A 14,279-nucleotide genomic window follows, 5' to 3' on the forward strand; every position below is an offset into this window, starting at 1 on the left:
GACAGCACTACAATGGCTAACATAATTTCTAGCCAACAGACGTTTTCAAGTGAGCGAAGGGTCTTTCTTGTCGGGAACACATAAGCTGGAAAGTGGAGTGCTGCAGGGCTCTTCTTTGAGCCTTGCGCTCTTCAACATATCTTTTCATCCTCTCTCTTCTATGCTCCTATGGGTTCATAATGGTATCTTACACATTCGAGATGCAGATTGTTGTCTCTTTGTTAGCTGATACCAAGTCCACCTATATTGAGCTTACTACATGCATGGAACCGGTGGCTAGCTGGATGGCGGCAAGCTGTCTAAAGTTGAATGGAGACAAAACAGAGGTGTTGGTGGTTGGAAACAACCCTTCGCTCTGGGACCAACTCTTATGGCCCACTTGTTTGGGAGAGCCCCCTATTCCTAAACTTGAGGTTAGGAGCCTTGGCATCACCTTGGATAAAGATCTGACCATAGTTTCCCAGGCGAAGAAGGTGGCAGACACATGCTTCAGGCTGCTGAGATCCCTTAGGAAAACACTTAAATGGCTTCCTCTGGAGTGTCGGAGTAATGTGGTCCATGGCCTAACTCTTTCACACCTCGACTATGGCAATTCCTTGTATCTGGGGAGCCCGACTTATGTCAAACAAATTACAGGTCACTCCAAACGCAGCAGCATGAGCCTTACTAGGTGTGCCTGAAATTAACTCTGCACCCCCAGCGCCTGCGCAACTTCGCTGGCTGGCAATCAAAAAAAAAGAATAGAATTAAAGTCCCTATATATTGCTTATAGGTTATAAAACTCACCAGGCACACATATCCTTCAGCACCTCTTTAATCCACAACATCTCCCTTCTTGACTTCCCCAGAATGAAGAGATCAAGAGGAGGTCACTCATTTGCCTACCTCATCGCCAAATTATGGTCACTCTTCCTGTTCAGCTCAGGTCACACAATAATTTGTTAAGTTTTAGGAAGCAACTAAAACCCCACCTTTTCTGATAATTTTCGGTTTACATTCTTTAACTCCGTCTGTCAGCTACAGGAACCTTGTTGTTGGGCAGCTGCATGCTCTACAAGACTGTTTAACTTTACTCACTCAGTCCCTGACTTTTGCAGTACAACATTATCCTCAGATTTATAGGGCCCCAGATGACATCTGAGGTGCTCGAAGCTGTGCTCTGTGCAGCAAATAGTAGTAGATGAGTGTGAAGGTTGTCTCCAGGTCAATTCACATGACTGAATGAATATGGGCATTTATATAGCACGTTTTGATGAGAAAACATTTCTATACCCTGGGCATTACCAACAAGAGATTCATTTTTAGGATTTTTCCGAATGTACCTGCAAGTGATGAGGTGAATACATTGAGTGCATCATCTTGTAAACCATTATTTTAGATGATGCCAGGAACAAAGGACCCTCATGACTGACATGTTTATAGATGGCAACTGATCAGAGCACAAACAATAAATGAAAAGTAGGCCAGATAATTGCAAACTACTGCTTCTCTTCTATGTGCCTTCGAACATATTGAAGGATACATACCAACAAACTATACATTTACCTGTGGATGCCAGTCTTTCAGTTTTCTTTGAAAGTCTATGCTTCTCTTTCTCAACGTGCTTCAACATTGATTCAAGCTTTTGGTTTTCCTCAGTTTTTGTAAACATGTCTTCAGATAGTCTATGTCTTTCCTCCTGACTTTTGGACAACTCCTAAAACAACAAGTGCCATGGATGTTAAATCACAAAACGTAAGTTTGAAAGTCTTGGTCAAAGTTAAATCCATTAAACGTTTGAACTATTTAATGAGACAATGTTATCGGTAGTAAGGTGATAGAAAGTTGCATCAGAAATGCCCAAGTACGTGTTCAAGACATAATGTAGTTCAGTACATATATTTTAATATGGGATTACAAAAGTGTTGCACCATGGTCACATATCCGCTACATATTATAGAACAAATAAACTATACTTCTCATTTCCACTAAAATATTGCATAACAATAGCACTTGATTGCTGCCAGTATTAAGGCTACATAGTGGTATAAATGACAGATGTATCTATGATTCAACTAGTTTCACCAATATCAGAGGAAAGAAACTTAACAGGACAAACTTACCAGGCCTTAACACTAAATTCTGCACATGTATCAAGTGCATTCAGAAAGAAAGCGGTCTTACTGAATGTTCTGTATTTTTCAGAATTTAATAAAGAATACAGAATCATCGCCCTTCAAGAACAATATTCTGCACCACACAAGTCGTCTAAGTCTAAGGAGGAATCCACAGTGGATAAAGTAAGAACAAATAGCATTAAGCAGTCTGTTCAAACCTACTTTGAAATAGGATAGAATGGAAGGAGGACCTAGTAGGTTAGCAATAGTATCTACCCCTCTATTTGCAGAGGAACATCAATTGCATACTTCAACCAATTAAGGATCACTTAAGTCATCTTCCACTCTTCAAGGCATAACCTGGCCATCCTGAGGTTTTATCCAGCACCCTCAAACCTAAAATTAGGGTCAAATTGAGTGTAAATCTGCACTCTACTTCATAAATAGCTCTCAGTTTAGTAGGATGTCAGAATGAGGCCTTCTTTCCCAGTTTTCGCAAACCCTTTCCTGAAGTATTACATTTTCTTTCGACATTTCACTGAGTAAGTACAGACGTAGGAACACATGTTCTCAGAGGGGTGGGAAAGTAGTGTCACCTTGCCTCTCTGGCTTTTGCTGGCCTTCCGCTGATTTTTCTTCAGTGGAGTCGATAATCAGAGATTCAACTGAAAATGTTATGTATTTTGCTGGCATTCACCAGTCTCTGCTGGTCAGGCAGTGCACCCAGAGGGTACCACAAGCTGATATCGGGGTAGAAGTGTTTTTACATGTACGTCTTGAGGGTTTGGCATCCGACCAATAACACTTCTAAAGCTAAGCTATACCCACAACTGGTGATCCTACTTCTAACTCTCCTATGGAGGACATGGTGAATGTTGAACAATATTGTGGTTTGTTTTTAAGTTGTCTTTGTGCAATCAATAGACGTGGATATTGCAACTTGTATGTTGCCTACATTTGAAACCATCGCTTAGGGTTCCTGGAGATGTCTGGTTTTCTGGGATAAAATACATCAACATGTTGACTGCCAGAATGTCTTTTCCACACCTGCCTTTGAACTAACCTTTTCCTTCTAGGTTGTACTGGGTTTCAAACCTAGCAAACAAGAACCTTTGGTAACAGTGAGCTCAATGCACATAGGCGGGTCAGTGGGATACTATTCAACTGGTCTTACCGCTGTCCTTCCCGAATGTTCAGCGATCTGTACTCTCCATGGATTGTTGGCAAGTTTACATTTTGATCAGGACTTTAGTTGACTTTTAACTAGGAAAATGATTTTTGTTTCTTTGTGTCAGGCAAACCCCATACTCTTAAGAATCTATATATGTTCAGGTTCAGTGGGATAAGTTTCATTTGAATGTTAGCATTCTCAATGTATTCATAAATATGAACTCCACAATTTCTATTGTGTATTTTTGACTGCAAGACATGTTTTACATAATCTAATAAGTATGTTCTCTATTTTAGGTGTACAGAGCACAGAAAACATCCCAAAGAAAGGAGGTAAAAGGAGGAACGCAAGTAAGGAGTGAATATCTTATATATTTCTTGTTTGGTATTTTTTTCGAAAATCCATTGATCTGATGACACACCCAGGTTATGAAGAGGGCTGTTACATAGAATGGGTGTTTTGGTTTTGAAAAATGGCTCCTTAAGAGAGGTTTAGTCACTACTAGGCAACTGAGGAAAAGTACCAAATGAGAATGTTAGTTTATAAGCAACAGCTTAATTATGACCTTCTAGTAGGAATAATTCCAGAACTCAATGATTGATTGGGAATCTGGCAAAGAGAAGCCACAATAATATCTATTCCTAAGTTTAAATACCTAGCATAGCAAGAGTACAGTGGGGATCCAGAATTTATTTCAAGAAAGTGTTGATAATCTAAAGTCTACGTAATACGTAAGATCGTTCTCTCCCAGGACACTGTCAACCTAGCCTCAGTGTTAAAGAGCATCCTTATTTACTCAATCGTAGCCTAGAAATATTTTGCTAAATCATTGTAGAGTGACAGCAAAGGGATCACCTTATTCAGTGTCCAGATATGGTCAGGTTATGCTCATTTGTCACTATAACTAGGGCAACAATATTCACCTACAGATCTATTACATCCACTACATAACCTACCACTACAACTAATGGTAAGTATGTAATTACTGCTCATAATTCCACCTATCCTTGCAATGAGTGGTAACCAGTCATCATAGAGCTGCTGCAACCTTCAAAAAGGAAGCAAAATCGTACTATATGAGCACATTTCTTCCATAAAGTCTATATTGGAGTTCTGCTGGCTATAAACTGCCCAATTTCACGACTGAATGTAGATATGCCTATATGCTAAACTGAAGTGTAAAAAATTATGAAGGATGAAACGCTATTTTAAAGAGCTCTGCTACCCCACACTGGGTCATGTTCAAAGATGATCCTGTTCTTTAACTGCGCCTTGGCAATTGTAATACTGAATGTATATATGTTTATATGCTAAACCACAGCTTTCCAAACTTTCCACGTCGGTGACACACCTTTTCGACAATCTTCATCTTGTGACACGGTAATGCGAGCGAGCGCAGCAAGCGAGCCGAACCTCCTACAGGGGTTCTCTCTCCTCTCCGTCTCCCTCTCCCTCCTCTCCCTCTCTCTCCTCTCCATCTCCCTCTCACTCCTCTCCCTCTCTCGCTCCTCTCCCTCTCTCGCTCCTCTCCCTCTCTCCCTCCCTCCTCTCCCTCGCCTCTCCCTCTCTCACTCCTCTCCCTCTCCTCTCCCTCTCTCTCTCACTCCTCTCCCTCTCCCTCCTCTCCCTCTCCCTCTCCCCCTCCCTCTCCCTCCTCTCCTCTCCCTCCTCTCCTCCCTCCCTCTCCCTCCTCTCCTTCTCCCTCTCCCTCCTCACTCCTCTCCCTCTCACTCCTCTCCCTCTCTCCCTCCTCTCCGTCTCCCTCTCCCTCCTCTCCGTCTCCCTCTAACTCCTCTTCCTCCCCCTCCTCTCCCTCTGTCTCCTCTCCCTCTCCTCACTCTCTCGCCCTTCTCTCCCTCCTCTTCCTCTCCCTCTCTCTCTCGTCTTCCTCTCCCTCCGTCTCACTCCTCTCCCTCTCCCTCCTCTCCGTCTCACTCCTCTCCCTCCCTCCTCTCCCTCTCTCTCCCTCCTCGCCGTCTCCCTCTCACTCCTCTTCCTCCCCCTCCTCTCCCTCTGTCTCCTTTCCCTCTCCCTCCCTCTCCCGTCTCTCCTCCTCTTCCTCTCCCTCTCTCTCCCTCCTCTCCGTCTCACTCCTCTCCCTCTTCCTCTCCCTCCTCTCCCTTTCTCCCCTCCTCTCCCTCTCTCCCCTCCCTCCCTCTCACCCCCTCTTCCTCTCCCTCTCACCCCTCTTCCTCTCCCCCTCCTCTCACCCCTCTCCTCCCTCCTCTCCCTCTCTCCCTCCTCTCCCTCTCTTCCTCCTCTCCCTCTCTCCCTCCTCTCCCTCCTCTCCTTCTCCCTCCTCTCCTTCTTCCTCCTCTCCCTCTCCCTCTCCCTCCTCTCCGTCTCCCTCCCTCTCTCTCTCTCTCCCTCCTCTCTCTCTCCTCCTCTCCCGTCTCACTCCTCTCCCTCTTCCTCTCCCTCCCTCTCCCTCTTCCTCCTCTCCGTCTCCCTCTTACTCCTCTTCCTCTCCACCCTCTCCCTCTCCATCTCCCTCTCACTCCTCTCCCTCCTCTCCCACTCTCGCTCGCTCCTCTCCCCCCTCTTCCTCTCTCCCTCCTCTTCCTCTCCCTCCTCTCCCTCTCTCACTCCTCTCCCTCCTCTCCCTCTCACTCTCACTCCTCTTTTCTCCTCTCCCTCTGTCTCCTCTTCCTCCCCCTCTCTCCCTCCTCTCCGTCTCCCTCTCACTCCTCTCCGTCTCCCTCTAACTCCTCTTCCTCCCCCTCCTCTCCCTCTGTCTCCTCTCCCTCTCTCCCTCCTCTCTCTCTCCCCTCTTCCTCTCCCTCCTCTCCCTCTCTCCCTCCTCTCCCTCTCTTCCTCCTCTCCCTCTCTCCCTCCTCTCCCTCCTCTCCTTCTCCCTCCTCTCCTTCTCCCTCCTCTCCCTCTCCCTCCTCTCCGTCTCCCTCCTCTCTCTCTCTCTCCCTCCTCTCTCTCTCCCTCCTCTCCGTCTCACTCCTCTCCCTCTTCCTCTCCCTCTCTCTCCCTCTCCCTCTCCCTCCTCTTCCTCTTCATCTCCCTCTCTCCTCTCCCTCTCCCTCCTCTCCCTCTCCCTTCTCTCCCTCTCCCTCTCCCTCCTCTCCCTCTCCCTCCTCTCCTTCTCCCTCCTCTCCCTCTTACTCCTCTTCCTCTCCACCCTCTCCCCTCCTCTCCCTCTCTCTCCCTCTCTCTCCCTCCTCTCCGTCTCACTCCTCTCCCTCTTCCTCTCCCTCCTCTCCCTTTCTCTCCCTCCTCTCCCTCTCTCCCCCTCCTCTCCCTCTCACCCCTCTTCCTCTCCCTCTCACCCCTCTTCCTCTCCCTCCTCTCCCTCTCTCCCTCCTCTCCCTCTCTTCCTCCTCTCCCTCTCTCCCTCCTCTCCCTCTCTCCCTCCTCTCCCTCTCCTCCCTCCTCTCCTTCTCCCTCCTCTCCTTCTCCCTCCTCTCCCTCTCCCTCTTCCTCCTCTCCGTCTCCCTCTTACTCCTCTTCCTCTCCACCCTCTCCCTCTCCATCTCCCTCTCACTCCTCTCCCTCTCCCTCTCCCTCTCACTCTCGCTCGCTCCTCTCCCCCCTCTTCCTCTCTCCCTCCTCTTCCTCCTCTCCCTCTCTCACTCCTCTCTCTCTCACTCTCACTCCTCTTTCTGCTCTCCCTCTGTCTCCTCTTCCTCCCCCTCTCTCTCTCCCTTCTCTCCCTCCTCTCCCTCTCCCTCTCCCTTCTCTCCCTCCTCTCCCTCTCCCTCTCTCTCTCTCCCTCTCTCTCCCTCCTCTCTCTCTCTCTCCCTCCTCTCTCTCTCCCTCCTCTCCGTCTCACTCCTCTCCCTCTTCCTCTCCCTCCCTCTCCCTCTCCCTCCTCTTCATCTCCCTCTCCCTCTCTCCTCTCCCTCTCCCTCCTCTCCCTCTCACTTTCCCTCCTCTCCCTCCTCTCCCTCTCCCTCCTCTCCCTCTTCCTCTTCCTCTCCCTCCTCTCCTTCTCCCTCCTCTCCCTCTTACTCCTCTTCCTCTCCACCCTCTCCCCTCCTCTCCCTCTATCTCACTTTCCCTCCTCTCCCCCTCTCCCTCCCCTCCCTCCCTCTTCCCTTCCTCTCCCTCCTCTCCTTCTCCCTCCTCTCCCTCTTACTCCTCTTCCTCTCCACCCTCTCCCCTCCTCTCCCTCTATCTCCCTCTCCATCTCCCTCTCACTCCTATCCCTCTCCTCTCCCTCTCTCGCTCCTCTCCCCCCTCTTCCTCTCCCCTCCTCTTCCTCTCCCTCCTCTCCCTCTCTCACTCCTCTCCCTCCTCTCCCTCTCTCACTCCTCTCCCTCCTCTCCCTCCTCTCCCTCTCTACCTCTCTCGCTCCTCTCCCTCTCCTCTCCGTCTCACTCCTCTCCCTCTTGCTCCTCTTCCTCCTCTCCTTCTCCCTCTTCTCCCTCCCAGTCTCCCTCTTACTCCTCTTCCTCTCCATCCTCTCCCCTTCTCTCCCTCTCCCTCTCTCTCCTCTCCATCTCCCTCTCACTCCTCTCCCTCTCCCTCCTCTCCCTCTCCCTCCTCTCCCTCTCTCGCTCCCCTCCCTCCTCTCTCACTCCTCTCCCTCCCCTCCCTCCTCTCTCACTCCTCTCCCTCTCACTCTCACTCCTCTTCCTCTCCCTCCTCTCCCTCTGTCTCCTCTCCCTCTCTCCCTCCTCTCCCTCTCACTCCTCTCCCTCTCCCCCTCTCCGTCTCCCTGTCACTCCTCTCCCTCTCCCTCCTCTCCCTCTCCCTCCTCTCCCTCCCTCCCTCTCCCTCCCTCCTCTCCGTCTCACTCTCACTCCTCTCCCTCTCTCCCTCCTCTCCCTCTCCCTGCAGTCTCTCTCTCCCCCCTCTCTTTCTCTCTCTCTCTCTCTCTGGCTCTCTCCCTCAGTATCTCTCTCGCCCTCTCTCTCCATCCTTCAGTCTCTCTCCCTCTCTATCCCTCCTCTCTCTTTATCTCTCTCTCTCCATCCTTCAGTCTCTCACCCTCTCTCTCTCTCTCTGTTTCTCTCCATCGGTATGTCGCTCGCCCCCTCTCTCCATCCTTCAGTATCTCTCTCTCTCTCTCTCTCTCTCTCTGTCTCTCCCCACTCTCTCGCTCTCTCCCTCTCTATCACTCCCTCTATCTCTGCCCCCCACCCCCCCATATCTCTGTGGCACCCTTTCAACTTCTCACGTGAGCCGCCCCTGGAAAAGCATTGCCTCTGCTGTTTGTGCATTACAGGGAGCCGTTGGTTGTGATATTATTATTAAATGCAACTACTGAGAAAAAAATTCAACAAAATAGACAAATACAATGGACAGAGTCCCCACCTCTCTGCTAACGCCTGAGTTTTCTAATTTATAAGATGCAGTGCCTTGAACCAGTGCGCCAAGCAGAGACTCCTTTCAAAACTGCTCGGAATCTGCCACTGCCAGGTGTCCGACAAGGTCAAGGATCAGAAATCATGTTCGCAGCAGCCGGTGCCCCTGGTTAAGGCTGGTGCTTGGCAGGTGAGACTGGTGCCTGCTAGGCCCAGGGTGGAGGGAGGTGCTACAGAGCATATTAACAGCAGCAGACACCCCCCAGCGCAGAGGCGCAACTAGAGCCACATTTCAGGGGGGGGGGCTGAAACATTTAGCAATAAGTAGGGTGGCGCTGCAGGGGCTTTTAGAAGGGGTGAAACATCTTCATTTAGCAGTAGGTAGGGTGGCGCTGCAGGGGCTCTTAGAAGGGGTGAAACATCAACAAACCCTCTTTAACAAGCGCACAGTCTTTTAATGACCTGTGAAGTGCTCGGATGCGGCTGTGTGTGTGCCCGGGACCTGTCTGAGCTCGGGCTGCCACACACGTGAGGGGGGGGGGTCATTGTCACGCGACACACCCACAGAGTGGAGGCGACACAGTAAGGTGTCGCGGCACACACTTTGGAAAGCTCTGTGCTAAACTGTAGTGTGAAACATTATTGACTGATGAAACGCTACTGTAAAGCGCTCTGATACCCTACACTGGGTCATGTTTGCGCTATGGAAAACACTAAATAAATAAATAAATAAAATAAATACCTCTGGCTGTGTGTCTGTCCTACAGACACACAGTAATGTCAAGCTTCTATGACAAAACAAACTACATATACTACACATAAAACTACATATACTACACATAAAAGAAAGCTTATAGTTTCTTTTCTGTTGGAGTGTAAGCCTACCAGAAGTTCAGAATAGTAATTACATACTTACCGTGTGATACTTTGATGGACTTGTGCATCATATTGGTTACTATAGAGTCACTGACTGCTAGTCCACCTGAGCAGGCTTACTCTTTATAAAGCAGACTTTTTGAACTATGCTTTTTACCACTGATGAATGGATTGCTAATTAGTCGGCCTCTTATCTTCGCAGTTTATGAAGGCCTCACAAAATATGTATAAAGGGGGTGAAGCAATGACAATAATATTGGATTAGGGACTGTTTTCAATACCCGAGCAGGAACAAAGCAATTGGATTTAATCTCATATACCATCCTGTGACAGAAAAACATAGCCCACTCTTTACTCACCTTTTGTTTTCATGCTTGACACCTCAGGTGGTTACATTATCACCCATGGGTCACTTGAGCACAACACCATCATCACCTTACCATGTTTTGCAGCACCTTACTGAATCAAATACATTTCATATCATGTTGGACATCCACTAAAACACATTCAGAGTTTAAAAAACTGTTGCTGTACTTAATAATTTGTGGTCCTGTTCCTCTTCATGAACAAATACTGGAAACTGCATACTTTTTGAATGATAAACACAGTGCAATACTACTGCCTTCTAATTTTGCATGTTGCTAACATATTTCAGAGGGAGCCACTTTAGTTTTGCTATTATATGCCCAGGTTCCTAGGATTACCGGTTCACCCATTTTCTATTGCATATAAATAGGCTCCTGCTACACGGCACATGAAAAGAGATTAAAAACAAAGAGAAACTAACCATGGATCTGACCTAAGGCAATGAATAGGCTGGCTAAATCTAAAATAAAAGTAACTAAATTTTGGTAAGCCCGAGAGAAATTAAGGCACAAATTGAGAAAACCTATGCATAATAATCATCAGGACCAGGTCAAAATAAATGTAGTAAAAAAGTATTGACTACTATAGAGTGGAGAACTAGACTGTAGAATAGACTTAATCAGCTGGCACTCTTGAGTGGGTTATGAAGCAGCCACTTGTAAATTGGTCACAGCAACATGCCACATGACCAAGTGTTATAGACTGCGGATAATGAGTCCACAAAACTCCTCAAATAGTGAAGGAAGAAATATGAAGAAAGACTATATAAGAAGGTGACATAAGGACACAAAAATAAACCTTGAACATGACGAATCTAAAAGTCCTAGGCAAATTGAACTAAGTTAAACTGTGGTAGACTCCTCACCATCTGAGGGTGAGCTGTCATCATAGCCAACTTTATGGTGTTGTAGAATGTTTATAAGACCCAAAGGCACTATGGCAAATTGGTAGTGTTAGGACCCCACCCCTCCAGCCAAAGAAGGGGAACAATTGCTAGTGGTCTTGAACCAGCTGCGAAGGTTGCTGATGCCGGAAGAGCCTGGCATCTCATGAAACAGTGAAAGAGACTATACAGCTGAAGGAATGGTTTAGCTAGGCGAGACCAGTCCAAAGCAGCGTGCCTTTAACAGGGTGTTGTTGAAGAGTTCCAAAAATAAGTTTTTCGTTTTTTCTTACTGTACATCCTTTCACCATCAAGCAGCATATCCATTAGGGAAACAGTATGCCTCCTGAAAACCCTGTGCGATGCTTCGAGACACATTTATGTAAGGTGATGGCAGCAGTCATAGAATAGGCAATCATTTCATTTGGATCTACACTCTATTTCATAATTAGCTTGAAAGCATCAAGGCAGTGGACTTTGCAGCAACTGCACTTGAATCTATAACACAGCTGACTTCCAGTCGGGCCTCCAATGCTCTAGTGTGTTTCTCTGTCCTCAAAATCTAATGTAGACTCGTCTCCAAAGTTGTGTTAGTTATCTCGTCCCGCCCTCAGGTCCCCCTCCACTACATCCTCTCCACACCCTCATGGGCTCCATTCTTCCTATGTGGAGGGGACAAAAAAATCACAGCCGTGATTTGTGATAAGTGCTGAGTTGTTATATAATTTTCTTATTACCAGTGATATCACAAGACAGGGGCTAAGATCCTCCTATGGGAATAAATAATCAAAGTTTATTAATTATTTTAAAAAAAGTAAAATATTCTAACACAAAATAAAAATGTAAACTAATTTAAAGTAATTATTAATAATCTACAACTAATAAAAGCTTACACGATGTTAACGCATCAATTTAAATGTTTTAAGAAATTAAAATATATTAATTTAATTTAAAATTCTTATTTTTATCATCACTTTAAAGAAAACCTCACTAGCTTTTTAGTGTATAAATAATATTTAGCCACTCCCACTGGACCCTCCCACATTTACTCAGGGCACAAGTCCTAAAAAAAGAAGTGGGGGGACGCTGTCACCGGAAGTGACGCCACGACAGGAAGTGACGTCACCAAAGGTGGCTTGCCCCGTCGGGCTCATTGCCTCCCCTCGCTCACCCCTTAGTTGCGATTCCATCTGAGAAGATGTGAAGGTTGTATTCCTATCTATTTTCGGTAGCGCTACAATGGCATATATGTCACCTCACAGAACTTCTTTAATGGTCAGAGGGAGAAACTGATTTATTTGCCAATAAAAACGAAGAAGCATAAATAAACTGTCTCATATAATCAAAACGTAAAATCTGACTCCACATCTTCATGAACTTGGAGAAAGTGTCTGGCAGTCGTATTTCCATCTCGAGTCACCATTATCTCTTCCAAGCACTTGACTGCCTGGTGGAGGACTTCGGTTCCCCTGAAATCTCTAATTTATTCCAAAGAGCTGCCCGCGCTGAGTTAGTTCTCTTTGTGTTAGGGGTGATTATCTAAACTGCACTTTCCAGCTCGCCTCCCACCGGTCGCCGTGATAACACGAGCCCCGCCAGACAGAGTCGCATCCCTAATGGAATCTATACTGAGCGTGAGCAGCGTGCTGTGAGCTCCGATCTCGCCCCAGAGAGGCCAAAGAGTGAAGCCCAGCTGCTTGGCAGGGGGGATGGCGTCCACCCGGTAAAATAAGTGGGGGGACGCCGTCCACCCGCGTGGTACCCCGACTCGAGCCCTGCATTTACTACAAAAGAACATATACCTGCCTGTGCCGAGATCTGTGCCACGCCGACAGGGATCTCTGCATGTACGTTTGTGAAAAACATTTTGCAGTACATGGTTGGAAATATTTAACATGCTAAACAATGCAATCTGTGAATAGGCTGTGCTAGTGTGGCTGCAAGTGGTAAGAATCGTCCTGAGGCAAAATAGCCGGGACCGCTGTTATTTTAAAAACGCTACTTTGCCAATTGATTTTAAAAATGTATCCTATGTTTTTATCGCCTGAAAATTTGCACTGACTGAGTCCAAGAGTTAGTCCATATATTTTAACGGTGTGATAAGTTACCTGTGTGATTGCCGCCACCGCCTCTCAGGAACCCAGGTGGGCAGGACTTTCTCCAGGCTTCCCCAATCTCCCCCACAGTCGAGTAAACGCTGCTGAGGGCCCCCGCCATCTTGGGTGAGGGCAAGAGAAGGGCGAGCAGACGACTGCTCGGCCCCTCCCACCCTACCGCCATTTCGGAGTACAAAAGGCCACAATTATCACTTCCCCACTGAATGCTAGTGTGGCTGCAAGTGGTAAGAATCGTCTTGAGGCAAAATAGCCGGGACCGCTGTTATTTTAAAAACGCTACTTTGCCAATTGATTTTAAAAATGTATCCTATGTTTTTATCGCCTGAAAATTTGCACTGACTGAGTCCAAGAGTTAGTCCATATATTTTAACGGTGTGATAAGTTACCTGTGTGATTGCCGCCACCGCCTCTCAGGAACCCAGGTGGGCAGGACTTTCTCAAGGCTTCCCCAATCTCCCCCACAGTCGAGTAAACGCTGCTGAGGGCCCCCGCCATCTTGGGTGAGGGCAAGAGAAGGGCGAGCAGACGACTGCTCGGCCCCTCCCACCCTACCGCCATTTCGGAGTACAAAAGGCCACAATTATCACTTCCCCACTGAATGCTAGTGTGGCTGCAAGTGGTAAGAATCGTCCTGAGGCAAAATAGCCGGGACCGCTGTTATTTTAAAAACGCTACTTTGCCAATTGATTTTAAAAATGTATCCTATGTTTTTATCGCCTGAAAATTTGCACTGACTGAGTCCAAGAGTTAGTCCATATATTTTAACGGTGTGATAAGTTACCTGTGTGATTGCCGCCACCGCCTCTCAGGAACCCAGGTGGGCAGGACTTTCTCCAGGCTTCCCCATTCTCCCCCACAGTCGAGTAAACGCTGCTGAGGGCCCCCGCCATCTTGGGTGAGGGCAAGAGAAGGGCGAGCAGACGACTGCTCGGCCCCTCCCACCCTACCGCCATTTCGGAGTACAAATGAAGCCACTGCCCCGGAAGCGCAGCGGACGGGCGCAGCGGGCGCGCCGTCAGCGCGCCAAAGGCAAGCCCGTCTGTGCCCGTCCATGCTCGGCCCGGGCTCAGGGCCACCCCCCCTGACCAAATAGCCCCAGACAAAGCGGCACTTAGATACAGCAGAGAGATACTAATGGGGCTGGACCCACTATCAGGTAAGGCTATCTGCCCACGTTTAGCACCTAACCTGAAATCTGAAGACAATTACACTTGTCCAATCTGTCTCACCCATCCACCCCATATAAACCCCCTTCCAATCGATCTAATGGCCAAAGTAAACCATGCCTCTGACAGCCAGCTCCCTTCTGGCGAGAAATTGCTTCCAGAACCGGGATGCAGATCAAAAGAAGAGCTGAGAAGTGGGTTACTAAACGTTAGATCTCTTCCCAAACATGCCACCGAGATTCAGCTCTTGATCGAATCCAATAACTTGGATATTCTGTTCCTTACGGAAACTTGGACGGTGGCTGGCTTAGAGCTTGAACTAGGTCCAGCCTGCCCAGAGGGTTAC

The 14,279-nt window shown here is 47.7% G+C and overlaps 1 protein-coding gene across 1 annotated transcript in view; it reads right to left on the minus strand.

Moving 5' to 3' along the window:
* CEP135 (centrosomal protein 135) overlaps positions 1-14,279 on the minus strand; it is a 375,473-nt gene that overhangs the window by 212,423 nt on the left and 148,771 nt on the right. The window contains exon 10 of the mRNA XM_078678164.1: positions 1,546-1,696. Within this exon, the coding sequence (XP_078534290.1) occupies positions 1,546-1,696 (151 nt within the window). The remainder of the gene's footprint in view (positions 1-1,545; positions 1,697-14,279) is intronic.

Source organism: Lissotriton helveticus, chromosome 2_2 (assembly GCF_964261635.1).
Source record: "Lissotriton helveticus chromosome 2_2, aLisHel1.1, whole genome shotgun sequence".
Classification (NCBI taxonomy): domain Eukaryota; kingdom Metazoa; phylum Chordata; class Amphibia; order Caudata; family Salamandridae; genus Lissotriton; species Lissotriton helveticus.